We start from the raw sequence: 18,730 nt of genomic DNA, 5'->3' as shown, positions 1-18,730 counted from the left end.
TTCCGCCACTAGCGGCCTCGGCAACTTCCGTCACTCACTCCTCGACGGCGGCGATTTTCGAAAATTAGCCGCGGCGGAGCCTCCTGGAACATCCTCATTATTAGCCGTTCACTACATTCCGTCCTTCTTTTTTCATTTCCAACCCGCCCCGAGCCCTGTACCGGGTGGTGTGGGAGGGGACGGGGGGTTATTTCCTTCCCTGCGGAGGGATAACCTCACGACAGCAATGACGGTGTGGCGGAGGGATACAACTCACTCTATATAAATCCGGAGCGGAGGCCGCGTTTCTCTTTCTGCACTGGGTGCTGGAGTGGGTGGGCTTGTCTGTGTGCTGCATTGCCGCCACCATCATGGGCTTTGGGGACCTCAGATCCGCTGCCGGCCTCCGGCTCCTCAACGACTTCCTGGCCGACAAGAGCTACATCGAGGGGTGAGCGGCGGGGGGCAGCGGAGCGCGATCCTCGGCGGTGCGGGCGCCGCGCGCTCGGCCGAACGAACGGCCCCTCCCCCGCTAGGGCCTGGGCACTGCTGCGGCTCAGGGTGTCTCGAGCCTGCCTGCGCGTGGGGCGTTACTGGCCGCTGGCCCGCACGTGCCTGGGGCCGCCGCTCAGCTGCGGTGCTGCGCTCCCGGTTCCCGGCCTGCGCAGCTGCAGGGGCTGGGGGTTGCGGGATGAGTGGAACCGCTGCAGGCGGTGTATTTCCTTAGGATCCTGCTGCAGGGAAAGCTGGTCTTCGCTGCGACATTGCCTCGAGTATTGTCTCCAGCCGCAGCCCCAAGCCCTAACTCTAGTGTGGGGCTGCTGTTATCTTAGCCGACCCGGCTGTTGGGGCCAGGCACCGGTGCAGGGGTACTGTGGCTCTAGGAGCTTGAGTGTTACGCAGTGTGGTCATTCTCATTTGAGCATGGCTAACCTGTGAGCAGCCGTGAGCGTCTTCTGTAGAGAAGACGTGTCCAGGTGACTTGTTACGTGTCAGTTATTTCACACGCGACTTCTGTTATAACTGGTACGTTACAAAAAGCAATTCGTTTTCCTATTTGAATTTGTTCTTTTCTGTAGGTATGTGCCCTCTCAGGCTGACATTGCTGTTTTTGAAGCAGTGTCTACGCCGCCTCCTGCTGACTTGTTCCACGCTCTCCGCTGGTACAACCACATTAAGTCATATGAAAAGCAAAAAGCAAGGTATGCCGAACTTAATGCACTAGGCACCAATTTATATTTATAGGCGAATGGTTAAACATCATAAGCTTTGCAGTTTCCATTCAGTTTCTTTGAACAAAGTCTACTGTGTTTTCATTGGGATTGCAGCCAGCAGTTTACCTAGCTTTTTGTCTTAAAGTTTGTTTGAGCCTCTTTGCTTTTGAAAAGTGTATGCTTGATAGCTCTGAACAAGGGAGCTCTTTATTTATTCATAGGACTGGCACACTGCAGGCAGGTGTGTAAACCTACTGACTTGCTAATAATGCATCTCAGTTCTGATCTAAATGTCAGGAAGCTGATTCTGTCTTCATGCCCTCTCAGTCCTTGGGAGGCTGCTTAAACTTCAACAAGGCACCATTTGAGGTGATGCTTTTATGTAGACCTTGGTTCCACCAGCTGCTTGCGGCTCCATCAGCACACAGCTGTGGCCAACATAATATGGTGAGAGCTGCATATGCATCCCACAATGGTAAATAAGTTGAGAACCACTGATGTAGACCCTGAGTTCTAGGAGTTAGAATGACACTGACCTCCTATAGATTATCAGAATAGTAATTTAAAGTTGATACCAGCAGGGTTAGATTTGAACCATACCCCAATACAAATTCCCCATACAATCAAGCTCCTATAGATTTAAATTGGAAACTTGTACACTTACACCAGCTTCTTTTTTTGTCCAAAGTGTAGTTTGAGGTAGGAATACTAATAAACAAAATGATCAACTATATATTGGGAGACCTTTCATTCAAACGATCATCCTGAAAGCATAAACCAAATTAAATAGTGACCCACAAAGAGACCTGAAAATGAGGGGGAAATGTGAAAGCAAATGTATTCTTTTCTCTTTTAGTGAATTTAGTGCTCATGAAAGTTGCCGTATTGACAGCCATGGAGACTGAAGTCCTCTCTAGAAAAGGTACAGCATATAGGCAGTGTCAGTGTATGCACCTTCACACTGCCTCACCATTATGCCTCAACCCTGTTCTGGGGGGAGCCTCCTGTAGAGTTGAGTGGTTCAGTCTCCTGACCTTTGGCTTTTTTGGTGCTACCATTGATTTATACCACTTGTGATGGTTTCTCTACTTGGAACTAGGCTGAAGTTGTAAACTTACTTCACAAAGATCACTAAAAATTCTGATATGGTAACTAAATCTAACTAGTGCCTGTCTAACCAAAATCAAAGCAGAAGTGAATATAGAAGAGTATAATCACTAAGGCTAATATTCTGTCACTGCAGTTCATAAGATACAGCAGTCTAATAAAAATGCAAATAGTCAAATAGAAATAAAAGCTTAAAATAACAGACCATGCTATTATGGCTTTGGTAGCCACCATAGAAAAATGAAAACACAAAGAAAGAAATAGTTAAAGATAAAGAAAATGAGGTACTGTACCTTAATGAGAGGAGGCTGTGGAAAACTGTAGTTTGAAGTCTATATATTTTCAAGCACTAGATGGAGCTATTTGATATGTCTTGGATTCAAAGTACAGTACTTAGTCCCCAAGAGGTTCTATTTCTTCTGAAATAACCATAAGGAAGTTTGTATGTTATATGTTAGGTATTAGAAAAAACAATTCTCAAACAGCTCCATCGCTTAAGCACTCACTAAAACACCAAAAACACAGTATTAATTACCCTCTGACAAAGCTAACTTTATTCATCACCGTGGCTACTGAGCAGCTGTTAATCCTCCACCAAAAGCAAAGGTTTTCAGGGAAACATTTGGGTGGAAAGTAGGAAAATTTACTTTAATGAAACACAGTATATTGTTAGTTACCATAATTTTAAATCACTAATCTTTCTGATATATTCTGTAACATCTCTACATATTGAAAAGAAAAGCAAAACTTACCAAAGCACCCATCAACAAAATTCCAGAGAAGTGCTTCATTTTGGTTGGCTGCTGTTAAGTGGCATACTATAGGAAATGCTACTAGCACGAACAAAAATATGGCATTTAGCTTCCTAGGCACGTGGGATTCACCATAATAATTGTCAGTTTTTAACTATCATGCTGAGCTGTGAGTGCACTTTTGGGATTGTTCTGGTGTTTCACTTTTGAAACTAGTGTACTTCGTTGTTACCACAAATAGCTGTTACTGTAGGTTCACTGATCTTAAAAATATTAGTATCTGAAATTAGGAGTATATTCATTTTAAACCAATATTTTGCCATTCTTTAGTTTGCCAGGAGTAAAGAAGGCTTTGGGGAAATATGGTCCTGCTGATGTTGAAGATTCCACAGGTGCAACCACAGATAGTAAAGATGATGATGACATTGATCTCTTTGGATCTGATGAGGAGGAGGTACTGATTTTTTTTAAATAGATTTGTGAATTTTTGTTTTTAAAAGATCATAATTTGATTGAAATACACCAGAAATGTATTATCACAGCCCTAAAACGCATCTAACTTTGCGTGATAAACAGGAAAGAACCTGTGAGGCGATAAATAACTAATGGGGTAGTGAAGAACATGTTACTGTAATACGCATGAACTTTACCAGAGCAGTAATAAAAATTAATCTAAGAGAAAGCATTTTTCTTATGGAAATTTGCATAGGAAATGAGGGGAAAAGTCGTCTTCTAAGCTGTTGACCTGACCTGATCTGTAAAGAACTTCAGAGTAATTTATTTTTACATGGTTTAAACTTGAAAAATGCTTTCTACTTTATAGATGTCCATTGGATCAACAGGAATGTCCATGTGCAACACAATATAGAGTAAAATTTTCAGTCACCTAAATGATTTAGGCACTTGGAAATCTGTCTCATAGATGCTTATGAAAATTTTACCCATAGTCTGCCAAGTGCTTAATACCATTCATGCATTTGAGCATTTCTTTTCATTCCATTCTCATGCTAGTAATGTTTTTGTTCTAAGGATACAGAAACACTTCTGGGGGACAAACAAAATTCTAGTAAACTTTTAATTGGCTTATTAAAGCAACAACTTAAAGATCACATTTAAGTTAAATTTTATTCCTGTTCTGTTTGAGTATTAGAAAAAATGCTCAAATGACATGTACAGACTCCACTATTGTGTATTGCAAGCTATGCTCAACCTTTGTCACATAAAAATGGTAGGAGCTTTGTAAATTTCTAGCAAGCATGAAGTGCCTATTTTTAACTGACTGGTTACATGATGAATAAAATCAAATCACCATCTTTCGGCTGATCTTGTGATGATTTGTTTTTACCTGACTAAAAGCCAGTCTACTTTTATTAATAGTGGGTAAAGAATGTCTGTCTTTGCCTTGTTGTGAGTCTGTTTCTCTTTCAGGAAAGTGAAGAGTCAAAGAGACTGAGAGAAGAGCGTCTTGCTCAGTATGAATCTAAGAAGTCCAAAAGTATGTCTGGACGCTTTTTTTTTTAATAGCCTGTTCTATGCACTTGATTGATTTTGCACTGGAAAGGGGGACAGGAAAATTCCTTTTCTTCCTCTCCCCCCCCCACTTTCTCCACCATTCCCCCCAATTATTAGCTGGAGTAGTTAAGATTTGCTTCGATCAAGTACACTTGAAATAATACAGTTTCTCACTATGTTGTGGTAGAGCACTTTTATCACAAGCACACTTTAGTCACTACGTTGAAACTGCTGTGTCAATGAGTTGACTTGAGTTTGGGATTTGCTTCTAAAGATACAACTGCAAAGTTTAGGCTCTCCTTTAATGGCTGGACACATACCTACTTTAGACACTATCAAGATAACATAATTGTAGGAAGGAAGATTAAAAATCAGCCTTTTATTTTAATATTGCAATTTAATCATTTCAATACAGGATTCCACAGTTACTGGTCTGGAACTGTTCTGCCATGTAGCAGTTGCAGTATTCCATCTGTGGGAAATAAATGGTTACACTGTATCATGCTCATTTTCAGGTCAGCTGAAAAGGACTTTCTATGTAACAGACAAGATGACAACTTTAGATTTTATGCACATTTCTGAGTAAGCTTGGCTTGATGACAAGATGACTTGTATAACAAGTTGGAAGTACATGTCTTTTAACATTATAGGAATTTACTGGAAATTTTATAAAAGTTATGACAAACAATCTTTATACAAGAGATTTTCCACATAAGACTAGAAAGAGTAAAGCCTTCTACGTTGAGAGATTCATACATAAAGCATTATTAATCATCTGTTTTGACTGTTCTTTTCCTGCTGCATTTGGTATAGGTTTGCAAACAGCTTTTATGACATTCCTTATAGCCTGGGAAATATCCAGGATATCTTAATTTTAATTTATTCTTGCATCATGTTGCTTTCTCTTTTCTCCCTCACAATCCTTCTTGCGTTTTTTAGAACCAACTCTTATTGCCAAATCATCCATCTTACTGGATGTGAAACCCTGGGATGATGAGACAGACATGGCCAAATTGGAGGAGTGTGTCCGAAGCATTCAGGCAGATGGCTTAGTCTGGGGATCTTGTAAGTAGGAGATAAACAAGAATGTGAGAGTAAGGGGATAGTAGTACAATAGTGTGTGTGTGTTGAAGAAAAACCATGCTGCATGCAGAGATGTACTTAAAGGCATAACTTCATGGTATGTAGAAATAATAGATATTATTCCTTGTAGAGACGTCAAAATTGTTCATGCTGAGTTGTGGGGTGGAGCTTCTGAATAATGGAGAGGAGTGGGTATATTTCTTGGTCAGCTTCCTGTTTTCACCCAGTTTTGCCTCCTTGTGGACTGAAGGTCCTCTGTCAACAGCAAACAAATCTCCCTTGACCCACGTCCAGACTAACCTGCCGTATCGGCGGGTTAAAATCGATTGCTCAGGGATCGATATATCGCGTCTAGTCTAGACGCGATATATCGATCCCCGAGTGCGCTTACATCGATTCCGGAACTCCATCAACCCGAATGGAGTTTCGGAATCGACACGGAGAGCCGCGGACATCGATCCCGCGCCGTCTGGACGGGTGAGTAATTTGATCTTAGATATTCAACTTCAGCTACGTTATTCACGTAGCTGAAGTTGCGTATCTAAGATCGATTTTCCTCCCCTAGTCTGGACGAGGCCTTGTAAAAGTAGATTTGAAATGGGAAAATACTGTCCATAAGTAGCATAAGCAAAAGTAACCTGCATTTGAGTCTGTGCTTTTAATGGCCAAGGGGTTGATAGGTGATGTGCATATGGAGTATGCTTTTTGTTTCCAGGTGTTTTATGCAATTCACTATTTTGAACTGGTCTAATTCGCGTTGTGTAATTAGTGCTTAAAGTGATGCTCTGGTGAATAGGGTATTTGGTTAATTGACTCTTAATCACCATATTTCTTTCCTTGACAGCCAAGCTGGTTCCAGTTGGCTATGGTATCAAGAAGCTTCAAATTCAGTGTGTAGTTGAAGATGACAAAGTTGGTACAGATATGTTGGAAGAGAGAATAACAGCCTTTGAAGATTATGTACAATCAATGGATGTAGCTGCTTTCAACAAGATCTAAACCCTCCTTCATCTGGAATAAAAGTACTTGAAAGCTTCTGGTTGCTCTATTGTAGCTTATTCCAAATCACTGAATAATTTAGCTCAATTACAGTTCAAAAAGGTTTTGTTCGCCTGTTGAAGTGAACTGCAGAGCAAAAATGAAAACTAAACTGAGATCCTCTACCCCAGGATTGACGGTAGTGGATATCAGTATGGAAATCTGGGTTGGTTCTTGATACTTTTGAGAGGAGTAAATAATACACAGAGATAATGAAGATAATTCTAATGCAGGTACCAGTGAGGAAGAGTGGTCTGGTGTTTAAGGTCAGAAAATTTGATTTCTGCACCTAGAACTTGTCTTGAAATCTTAACTGCAAGTTACTTGTGCCCTGTACCTCAGTTTGCCCATCTGTGAAATGGGAATACTACTTCACCGGGCTGTGTTTGGCTAAATTTTTTAATATTGTGAGTTCTTTAGGGCAGGGTTTAGGGCAGGGGGTGGGCAAACTACGGCCTGTGAGCCACATCCAGCCCATGGGACCCTCCTGCCTGGCCCTCAAGCTCCTGGCCTGGGAGGCTAGCCCCTGCCCCCCACCCACTGTTCTCCCTTCCCCTTGGTCTCCGCCCACTGTGCTGCCAGCACAATGCTCTGTCCTGTGAGCTCCTGGGGCAGCACAGCTGCAGGGCCTGGCCTGACCTGGTGCTCTGGTGCGTGATGGCATGGCTGGCTCCAGCTGGGCAGTGCGGCTGTAGCACCACCAGCCACCGGTTCGCCAGAGGGTGGGGAACAGGGGGACTTGAATGGGGGCAGGGGTTCTGAGGGGCTGTCAGGAATGAGGATGGCATGGAGGTTCTTGGGGGGAGGAGGGCAGATAGGGGATTTGGGTTGTGCCATGAACCCCTCCCCTAACCAGCCCTCCATACAATTTCCAAAACCTGATGTGGCCCTGAGGCCAAAAAGTTTGCCCGCCCCTGGTCTAAGGACATAAAATCCAAGCTGCAGGAATGCTGTCCAGACTTGGTTTGATAATGAATACCAAGTAAGTTGCGATGTGATATGACTGTGAAAAGCCAGTGCAGTTTTGAACTGCATATGTAAAATCATGTCACGGAGTTGGGAGGCAAAGAGAGAACACTAGGGGCAGCATATCCCTTTTCAATGAAATGCTTAAGTAGACTGACATACTGGATTTGTGAACAAATTCTTGTGTATAATTAAGGGTTAATAGGGAGTTCAATCACTTTAGATTACCTCATTTTGTTTCATTTATAATGTTTGGACAGACTGTGCTTTAATTGAAGTCAAAGCCTGCACCCCTAAGTGGCACAGTGCATTCTTTCAGAAGGGAAAAATACAATCATATCCCATGAGTATTACACAGCCATCCTTGGATTTTTTCATTATAATGATCCTGCATACTTTGGTTTTCTGTATAATACTTGTATAAGCAGATTTCAGCTTGCTTGTATCAGGGCTGAATTTGACCATTATAGATGTGAGGTCCTGGGTTGTGTTTTTGTTTTTCCCAGAACTTAATCTAATGATGGAATATGCTAGCTGAATGCTTTCCCAGCCAGGACTATGTAAATCTGCACATTGCCTGTTTAGGGTTTTCTTCATAAGCCTTCAGTTAATGACATTTCTAGTCCTTTTTGTTGTGCTAGGTAATGTGAAGCACTGAGTTGCCTGGAGGCTGAAACAGTAGCACTATAGTTTCAACTGGGATAGGTTTAATGTGGAAACCTGACATTTTACTTTAAAGCCATCACCATTTCACTTCTGCTAGTTCTGTTGGAAACATGGTGCTTACCTGAGATGGCAGGACTTGTTGATCTGTTTGTTCAAAAGTTTGTTGTACAGGAAAAAGGTTGCAAATGCTTTGATTTATTTTGTTATCCTCCATAAAGGATGCCCTATGTCCCAACAGATGATTAAATAAAACCATATCATAGGGTCTTCCCACCCTCACCTTAACAAAATCTTAATTCCAATAAGGAAGAACTAGTATAAAAACATTAAAACAAGAGTCAGCATTAATGTTCCACCTAGTAGTTTCTGTCAAACTCATTTTTTAAAGATCCTCACAGGTGCTGTGAAAAATGAGGGAGACTGGGCAAAAATAATTACAATGTCTGGCAAGAGCACTGATATATAAGATCTACTGTCCCTGGTCATCTATCTCCAATACTCTTGCTTTTATCAAAAATACTTCAGCTGTTCAAAAACTGCTTTTACTTAGATCTTTGAACAGTTTTCTTGAAAGTATAGATCCATGCAGTTAACAGTGACTTGCAGATTGTAACACTTAAGGAGATAATTATGCCAGCCAGCCACCTGCAGTATCAGTCTGCACTGTTGGTGGATTGGTGCTGTTTTAATACTGCTCCTGCAGAAGTACTGGAGAATACTGAAAATATTGCTGAATTGAATTATGTAAAAGAATGGGTTCTGGGCATGTTTCAGTTGGTTTTAGACAGAAGTAAACAGTGCCCGTTGAAGCATTAAGGAATAATCAGGAAAGTAATATTTTACAATCCTGCCATAACATACCATACAGAACTAGGAAAAGCCAGTTAACCAGTTTGATTAGTTTTTGGAACTTTCATTTGAAGTGGGGGTGGGGGGAAGGAATTCCTATGTTAATCAAACCATTATGCATGTGTCAAATTCACTAATTTGCTCCAGTTGGAGAAAAAAATCCACCAAAGTACATTTGGGGATTGGGCGGGGGAAAAACCTGTAACAAACAAAAAAAAATCAGTTATTCGCACAGGTCTAATCAGGAGACAGGCTCCTGCTGTGTTGTTCAGGCCTTGTCTTGAAGAATGAAGATCCCTCTTCCAACCTAAGGAAGAGAAGAATATCTGCCCCTAGCACAGAGCACTCCAGAAGGATCAGTGAAAGGCACAGTAAATTCTGGGTGTAACAGAACCAGGAATAGTAGAGATATGGGGTCAGGCTTACAAAAGTTTAAAAGGTAAAAAGTGTCATGAGAGAGGTCATAATCCAGTGGTTACCGTACAGCTTCCCTTTATTGAAAAATCAAGTATAATAGCAAAAGAAACAGCCACAAACTAATCTAAGTAATAAACCTCACAGACTGCTTAGGAATGTCAGAGCAGCTGATCAGACGAGAGGACTGTTCTACTTCTTATCCAGACATCTGTCAATAGTTGTTATCCTTAAATCTCAGGCTGGCTTTCCAATCAAACAGCCACTTTCCCTTCTCAGGATAGTTTATCCTGCACTGGCCTGTACAGCTGCTGAGATGGCTCCACCATCTGCACCTGGCATTTGCTGCTCCTGCCATTTTTCTATAGTCAGTGACTTGAGTAAGCATCTGTCATTTTGATCAGCATACAGACTCCATTAGCATCTATCTCACTGTCCTCAGGAAACAAAGCTTGTGTCTTCCTTGGTTTTGTTTAGATGTCTTCTGTTCCTTCCGTAGAGGTGACTTATGCAGTAGTTACAATGCCTGTGCCTTGGTGTGAATTACTTGGGCAGGTTGCCAGTCCTTTTCTTCCTATCCAGTGGCAGTAACTGGCATTCTTGTGCTGTGTCTTCAAATCTGTACCTCTTCTAGAACTATTTCAGGGTTATTAGCTCAAGAAGCTTGCTACATGTTGGTTTATGTCCTCCTGTCCCATGAGTCACTGAACTGCTGTTCCTAACAAACCATGGTGATAGTCCAACAATACTAAGCATGGATCTCTTGAATATTCCACAGCTTTGAAAAAAAAAAAAATATTTACTGACTCCTTTGCTAACCCTTTTGACTATGCAAAATAAGGGCTTGAACTACTGTCAAAGAGAATGCTGCAATGTGCCTTACCACTGAGATTGAGAAATCCACTATACTTGGATTATTTTTCCAGAATCCTTTGCATTGAACAAAGGAGCTGTTTTAAGAGCAGACAGGAACTGTGCATTTCTGCTGAGGAGAGGAAGTGAAGAATACTGTATTCAAAAACAGCAGAAGGCTAACACCCTGCTGTTAGGAAAAAATGCCAGGGAATCTAAAGAAGAGAGGGTAGAACTTCCGGTTAAGGCATATTCCGCAGCACAAAGCTCGTAACACCTTGCTGAGGCACTCGTTCTGTAATGACTCAGGAAAGAGTGGTTCCTAACCAATTAGCAATGTCATATTTTGTAGCATTTAGGTGTATTTCTGAGATGGTACTGATCCAGCCTAACACCGCTCAGCTCATGAGGCCTAATGAACTCAGACCAAAATGTGGCTGCAGGCACTATTGATCTATTCATATTTGTGCAACTATACTTCAAAGTGATTAGAATATTTTGTGTAAAAGAAAATTATGCATGAATCTATATATAGAGCCTCATCTACACTGTAAACTTTACTTGTATAGACAAGGCCATATGGTGTTATAACCATATTACAGCCCCAATCTTACACACTGAGGCAAGAATGTGTGTATAGTTTGGTACATACATGTATTCAAGCTGGCTGAAAATATACCTTTACTGGGTACACATGAGCTAACAGGAAACTCAGGGCCTCAGAGAAGGGATGGTGCAAGGGGTAGGGCAAGGTTGTTAGGTTTTATGTGAGAAGAAAGTTGGCAACCCTAGTGTAGTAGTAGAGGGAGGCAGGGGTCATGCAATCTATACTATGATTAGGAAAAAAATGTTATTTCTTTGTTTCCAGGAGAGGGGAAAAAATTTAACATCCCCTCCTCACCATAAGACATAAAAAACATGGACAACCAGGAAATGAAACTGACTAGAAAGCCACAATGTATCAGACCCCAGGGTATGAGGTTGTCCAAGCAGTGTGTAAGGAAACATCAACTACTAAACAAGGGATGTTAATTGATTTTTGTTGTACACTTGTTCAACCTTTTCCATATTTGGGATCCTTTTCTATACTGGGACCCCTTTCCTACTCAGATGGGGCCTCCTCCCCCTAGCTGGGATCTAACCAGGAGTTCTCCATATTTAGCACTATTGGAAGTGTGAGCTCTAGGCTGAGAACTCTTGGATCAAAGGTGTTACATAATTCAACAGAGAAATATTTGTTATATATGATTATGTTGAGAAGATGTCACTTTCAATACCTCTTCTAGAATTTACACAATAGGATTTACAGTGGGAATGTTTCTCTATCTGATCCAAATCCCACTGATTGCAGTGGGCTTTGACGCAGGTCCTTTATACATCAAACTAGCATCCTATCCAAATTCTGCAGCCTTAAAAAAAAAAAAAATAAATCCAGCTAACATAGGGTGCAGCATTAAATTGATTGCAATCAACCCACTGTTCTTTTTCGTAGCTAAGATACACATCTGTTTGACTGTGAAACTACTGCTGGTTATACGCAGTGAGGAAGAGATTTTGTACAAGCTGGTCACTGAGTGGTTTCACAATACCGCACAGCCGGATAGCTGTTGTCAGAGTTCCGCAGTTGTTCACTGACTGTTGCAGACCGGCTGACCTCCCAGACTGCAAGTTTTAGTGCCTCAGAAACTGTTGCCCTGACACGGGTTTGGAACTTCTTGCTAATCAGAACATAGAGGATTGGATTGAGGCAGCTGTTGATGAAAGCCAGGCCAGTAGAGAGGGGAATACCGCTGAGAAGCAAGTCATGGAAGCGTTCATTATGGTGAGCCGATAGTTCCAGAACGGTAAATATGTGATAGGGGGTCCAGCAAACAAAAAAAGCTACAACTACCGCAAGGATGGTCCAGAAAAGCCTGCTGGAAGTTAGCATGGTTCTCTTCTTCACCTTCAGAACCAGAAATGAGTAACAAAGGACCATGGTCACCAGGGGAAAGAGGTAGCCACAAACAAGCCTCACCCAAATGAAAATATTATGCCTCATCAGAATGAGTTCTTTGTCATACGGATGGAAGTTGTTATAGCAAATAGTGGAGTTGTGAATGGTAATTGTGTCTCTGAAGTGTAAGGCAGGGGCACCAATAGCAGCAGCTGAGATCCAAATAATCACACTCAGAATGAGGGTGTTCCTTCGGGTCCGATATTTGTTGGAAAAGACTGGGTGTACCAGGCGGATATAGCGGTCAAGGCTGATGATGGTCAGGAAGAAGACACTGGCAAACATATTTAGTAAAGCAATGAAGGAGTTGGTCTTGCAGAGCCATTTCCCAAAGGGCCAATGGAAGCCCATGGCCACATACGTAATGTAGAGAGGCAGGAAAAGAACAAAGATGAAGTCTGCAATGGCCAGGTTGAGGAACCAGAGGGTACTGACTGATTTATTCCATTTAAACCCCATAAACCAGATGACTATGGCATTTCCTGGCACCCCCAGGAGAAAAGCCACACTGCATAAGGAAAGAGAGATGATGTGTGCAACACTGAGGTAGGACTGGGGTGGTTCCTCTTCCTCATACTCATAGAAATAGGAGTAGTTGTCAAAATCTTCACTCAGCATCATTTCAGGAAACCCCATAGTGTATGGCTACGTTCTGTGAAGAAAAGGAAATGGAAAACTTAAAAGGAAAGCGTTCAGGTCAAATCATATCTTAAACTTTTTTTTTTAATTGTATTACTAATACCACCATAATTTCATTCAAGGGCTTGGACATCAGAAATAAATGAGTTTCACTGCTTCAAGTGTATCTCTTTTTGGCTGTCCAATGCTAGCACAATGCTTTACCCTTTGAGTTGCAGAAACTGCAGGGGAGCATTCACATCTGGACAAAGAAACTATTTATAATGACACTTACAAAAGTCTCTTGAAGATGTCTTTCTGACAAATTTATGTCATTTTTCTAATAGTCCCAGTCTTGTAAAAACCCATAAACAAAACAACCTTATATTTAGAACCTAAGTTATCTGACACAGTCCCTTAAAAAACAACAACAACCGAGGACTAAAATGAGTGCATTTTGTATGTCCCTGTAAGTTTGGACCTGCTCCTGTTCCTGTTGAAGTTATTGGGAATCTTGACCTGTATGGGAAATGGGTTGAACTCCATCAGCCAGTGCAAACCCACCTATTTCAATAGTTATACTGATTTACGCTGGCTGAGGATCTGGTCCTTTCCAGGATCACCATTTGGAGTCATTCACTGTGAGGTGTTGCTTTGTACTTTTTAAATAGAAATGAAAGTAAACCTCAAAGCGGATTATATGACTGGGGCCAGCATCTTATCTTCTCACAGAGCTAGCTGAAGTGTCAAGTTAACCTGTTCTCTGCTCTTTTCCTCCTTCCCTCTCTTGGCCTCTCACTCCCTGCAAAGGAATCTTCCATTCCACACTCATCTCTTTGACCCTTCCCAAAAGGCCCTGCAATGCTTGCAACAGCGTTAGCAAGATACCATGCTAATCTGCCTTCCCCAGGGGCATTGGGACATTGGGGAGAGAGGGGGACATTGGGGTGTGACAGAGCCCCCTGCACTGAGGCAGGACTAAGTAAACCTAGATCATCCACATCAGAGGTTTGTCCAGCCTGTTATTAAAAACCTCCAGTGATGGGGATTCCGCAACCTCTCTTAGAAGCCTATTCCAGTGTTAAAGTACCTTTATAGTTAGAAATATTTTCCTAATATATAAACTAAATCTCCCTTGTTACAGATTAAACTGATTACTTCTCCATGACTACCTAAGATAGGACTCTGATAAATTGTTCTCTTTAATCACAGCCCTTAACATATCTGAAGACTGATCAGGTCTGCCCTTCTCAAAAAGAAACATGCCCAGTTTATTTAACCTTTCCTCCTAGGTCAGGTTTTCTGAACTTTTTATCATTTTTTATTTTGGCCAAATTGCTTACTCTCTCTGCATCTGTTTTCCTACCTGCAAAATGAGGTGTTAAGTAGGTGAACTCAATACTGTTGGTAAAGTTCTGGGAGATACTCGGACGGAAGACATTATAGAAGTGCAAAATATTATTCTTTCTTTTTGAGTTTCGGATTTTACAGCTTCTGTCTCCCAGTCCTGTTTGAAGTAGGATTTATTGGACATCTGTGGCAGAAATCAGAGAAGAGCCAGACGTCTGTGTAGGCGAAAGGGTGCAATTAAAATTCTAGGGAGCCAAGTTTCTTGCGGGTTTTTTGTTTTGTTTTGCTTTAAATTGCTAAAAATACGATCTGGAATATCAAGGTCGTAGTCTGGCAATTTAAAGTTCAGGGGTTTATTCCACTCTGATACACACAATTTTACAATGAGGAATGCTGAGACTCAGAAAAGCTAAACAGTCCAGACTTCTTAGGGCCAGATTTGAACACCCTTGCTCTTCTTGAGTAACATTTTGCTCCATGAGGAGTCCCACTGACTTCAATAGTTCTGCTCATGGAGTGAGGTAACATGCATAAGGCTATCAGAATCTGGTCCTTATTAAACAGTTTATCGGAGAAAGATAATTTTTTTTTTTTTAAACAGTGGGCTAGGTCCTCAGCTGGTGTAAATCAACTTCATTCCAGTAAAGCCTCTGCAGCTGTAAGCCAGGTGACACCTGCTGGGGGTCTGGCCGAATTTTGTTTTCTTTCCAAGAAGGAGCACTTTTCTCTTGGGTTTGTTGAAACAGGAAATTACTTATATTCAAACTTAATCAAAAGTGGAGTCTCAGATATCTTATAATGGGCAAAGGGGAGTTGTTTTTTACTGCGTCATTAAACTAAAGCCATGTATGTTGCTGAATTTTCCTTGGCAGCCAGTGAAGTGTTCCAATTCAACTACTTTAAGAAAAGTGCTAGTAAAGCATTTCTTGATTTAAGTGGTGGACTCCAGATTTACACAGGTGTAAGTGAGATCTGCATCTGGCCTTGAGTTCTTATTTGTGTCTTGTACATCCTGGAGAACATTGCCAGCGTTTAACATGAAATTACCATATAAATGCCAGATGGGGCATAGATCCATGCCTGGAATGAAAACAATTTGTGAGGCTGATAGTAACAAAACCAGTTATTAAGAAAAAAAAAAAAAAGTCACAACAAAAAGCATCGTGGACCAAATGTCTTTGGCTGGCTAGCAGCGGTAGCTTTAATATTCTGACAACAGAAATTATTTATTTTCTGCCACAAAGGACTAAAGCAGTCGATGCAGCTCATCCTAAAGAGAGTTTATTATAGAGCTATGTACAAAAAGCCCTTGAGCTGCTTGGCTTTCAAATGCCCTAGCTAGACCCCTTTAAATTGACTAGTGGTATGAAGCAAGTTTGACACACTGCATTTCTTTGCACTCTTTAGAACACTTAGCATACATGATTATGGGTGACCCCCTCACAGATGGGAAGCCCCTCTCGGTGGAACACGTAAGGTCTCGTGGCTTAAGGTACTGACAGGAATTCAAGAGAGCAAGAGTTCAGTTTTCAGTGTTAAGCAAGTCATTTAATTTCTCTGCACTTCAGTATCCCTGAACCTTCACTTCCCTACCTCACAAGGTGTTGCGAGGACAAATGTGTTACAGTTTGGGTAGAATGCAGATACTATGATATTAGGGACCTATAATTACCTAGATAGCATGCCACTGAATCTGGCCCTGCCTAGGTGACAGGATAGCCTCTACAGGAATTGTAACTCTTTCCCTGCCCCTTTTTTTTGTCATTTTAAAGTTTTTCTGCCATTTCTCAACTAATGAAGAAAATGAGACCAGCTATGCACTCTCTCTCGAAGCACTGAAGCACATGCATAAGTCTAATTCTATTCAGCAAATCACAAACAAGTGCTTATTTTTAAACTTGTGCTTAAATCCCATTGGCTTCAAGTACTTTACTGAATAGGGATGGATTTATGCACATGCTTAACTTTAAGCAGATGCTTCACTCCTTTGCTGAACTGAGACCCAAGGAACAAGCTGTAGAAATTAACGGACTTACATTAGGAGTAAAAATGGACTAACACAGGTGAATCAGGCCCACAAGTTTCATTTGATAAATATGTTGGTCCCTGGTGATAACTCGATTTTGGGCAAAGACTAAGCATGGAAAGTTTCAGGCCACAAGTTAGAAGAATGTGAAAAAAAACCCAGGATATATTTCATCGTTTTAGTTATAGTGATAGCTACCAGATAATTGCTATGCAGTAAAGAAAGGATATTCCCCAGCAGAAAGTAATGTCCAACAAGAAAAATATGACATGTGCACTCATCAAAGAGGGACCCGAGAAACTAACTGGGTGCAGATGGAGGAGAGGAACGGTGACTAAAACTTCCCCAAACAACAACAGAAAGCACTAGAACTAGAAATGATTACTCAGCAGCAAATGCTTGGCAGGTTAAAAAAAAAAAACCCAAAACACACAGTTTCTCAACTTCCTGCTATTGAGACAGCTTCTGGACTTACAACCAGACCATGATTTTCTGGGAAAGAATCTAAAAAGGAAGGGCAGGAAAAACAATAAAAAGAGCCTAGGAAAATAAAACAAAGGAAAATGGATAGTAAAAGGAATTTTAGAGGGAGAAAGATTTAACAGCATAAAGCAGGCTTGTTTTGGCAGATTTGTGATCAAGAGCGATTTGTTGCATTAGTGAAGCTCTGATCAAAAGAGACCAAGTTCTGCTCTGTTACACCTCCAGCTGAGTCCAGATGTACTGCATGGGTGTAACTGAGAGCAGCCTGTGTATGGCCGACTGGATGCAAGACGAGCGAGTCTATTTCTATTATTTTCCTGAGGACTAGTTCTGGGAAGGAGTTAAGACTCAGCATGCAGATTTGGAGCCCAGTTCCATATTTTTTTAAATTCCATTAATTAAAGGAGAGCAAGAAAAGGCTCTTGAGATATTTTGCTCATTGAACCACATCTTGCATGGCTCTTTGACTTCAAAGGAACTACTCACTGGAGTAAAGTTATGCACATACATAAGTGTTTACAGGATCAGGCCTTTAATATGTGCATGGTTGAAAAAGTAGAAAATAAGCAGAAGGATGTTATATATTGATATATTCATGTTATAAAGTGTATAAGGAAGAGCTATCCAATTTCATCTAGCAAGAGTGATTCCTTCAGGATGAGTAAACTAGAAAGGACAGAAGTTATTTTATTGTGTGTGTTATTCTGGTCAATATACATTTTTAAAAAAAAATATTTGTTCAGATTTTAAGGGAGCCACATTTATGTAATTAAATTCTACATCCCCTTGGGGTGTGGAATCTGTACAAATACCAGTACCACCCAGCTGAGTCATTTGTCAAAAAAAATTATATCATTGCAAGAAGAACATTATAAACATGAGCAGTACCCTTAACAGCTGGAATAAGAGTGAGTTTGAGCCAACAAGAGAACATTTTTTTTAAATCCTGAGATGACCCTTTATGTTTATTTTAAATGCCTTTACCTACATAACAAATAATACCTTAGATTAAACTGAAATAATTTTTAAAAAGTTAAAAGTAAAATTTGACCATCTATTGCTGGTTACATTCTGCATTTCAGTTGCCAAGCAGTTCAATTTCTGGTTCTCAAGTACTAGCACAAAGGAGCAATATTTGAGTTGCAAATGCCCCATGGAAATGTTTGAATCCAAACAACTTATTTAAAATTGAAGCCTAAAATAATACTGAAAGAGCATTTTAATATGAGGTTTTGTAATGCCTCTTAAAACTCCCAAATCTTAATTTGGAAACGAAATTACCTGGCAATGTCCCTTCTATGTTTAGATCTTCAGAGATGCTGCCTAACAGGAGAAAAGACATTTATCAAATATCTATGTATTTCTAGTGTGAACCAAAACACACCAAATAAAAGACCCCTGTAGAAAGAGGGCCTGTTTTTGTGATGTGCAGTATTGTAAATGTGGTTTGACGAACTATAATTCCAAGGTTATGCTTTGCCCAAGTACCTCACCTCTAACTCCTTTCCTTACCCCAGTCTCCCAGAAGCAAAAGGTTTTTACAAGCTTGGAGTCCCTACCCAGCAAACGCACGTGAACTGTCTCATAAAGGCCATGTATATTAAGAGTTTGCAGAGTTAGAACCTAGTTGTTGTTTTTTTAAGGAGAGTTGTGAGAAAAATACATAACGTGCATCTGCTAATAGACTGATAGACAAACTGGGTGGTGGGGAGGGGAGAAGCAGGATTGTGGGTTGCCATTGCCACCTGTGGACAGTCCTTGATTCGACCATCAAGAATTGATGTAAAGAGCTGCACAGAGGAAGCCATTTACAGTGTGTGACAAG

General features: G+C 41.0%; 2 protein-coding genes and 2 non-coding genes across 7 annotated transcripts in view; 3 read left to right on the top strand and 1 right to left on the bottom strand.

Annotated features, from left to right (window-relative positions):
• The first annotated feature begins 283 nt into the window (after positions 1-283).
• Positions 284-6,683, top strand: EEF1B2 (eukaryotic translation elongation factor 1 beta 2). Its single transcript, XM_030579968.1, has 6 exons — positions 284-430; positions 1,059-1,181; positions 3,383-3,506; positions 4,481-4,547; positions 5,504-5,629; positions 6,492-6,683. Exons 1-6 carry the CDS (start codon positions 351-353, stop codon positions 6,644-6,646), a joined length of 675 nt encoding a protein of 224 aa, XP_030435828.1. The 5' UTR covers positions 284-350; the 3' UTR covers positions 6,647-6,683.
• LOC115660104 lies at positions 4,332-4,412 on the top strand. Its single transcript, XR_004002747.1, has one exon. It is a non-coding gene; the product is annotated as a small nucleolar RNA SNORD51 (small nucleolar RNA).
• Positions 4,982-5,115, top strand: LOC115660107. Its single transcript, XR_004002749.1, has one exon. It is a non-coding gene; the product is annotated as a small nucleolar RNA SNORA41 (small nucleolar RNA).
• Positions 6,684-7,446: 763 nt separating the features above from the next.
• The window catches only part of GPR1 (G protein-coupled receptor 1), a 46,440-nt gene continuing 35,156 nt past the window's right edge, over positions 7,447-18,730 (bottom strand). For 3 of the 4 annotated variants that reach the window (XM_030579335.1, XM_030579337.1, XM_030579338.1), the window contains one exon: positions 7,447-13,080. In XM_030579335.1, coding sequence (XP_030435195.1) covers positions 12,000-13,064 — 1,065 coding nt within the window. In that variant the 5' untranslated portion in view covers positions 13,065-13,080 and the 3' untranslated portion in view covers positions 7,447-11,999. Of the gene's footprint in view, positions 13,081-18,186; positions 18,229-18,730 lie in introns of all 4 variants that reach the window. The other variant, XM_030579336.1, reaches the window with a different exon arrangement.

This window comes from Gopherus evgoodei, chromosome 11 (assembly GCF_007399415.2).
Source record: "Gopherus evgoodei ecotype Sinaloan lineage chromosome 11, rGopEvg1_v1.p, whole genome shotgun sequence".
Lineage (NCBI taxonomy): Eukaryota > Metazoa > Chordata > Testudines > Testudinidae > Gopherus > Gopherus evgoodei.
The sequence above is the reverse complement of the archived record's forward strand: the minus strand, read 5'-3'. Positions and strand labels throughout refer to the sequence as shown.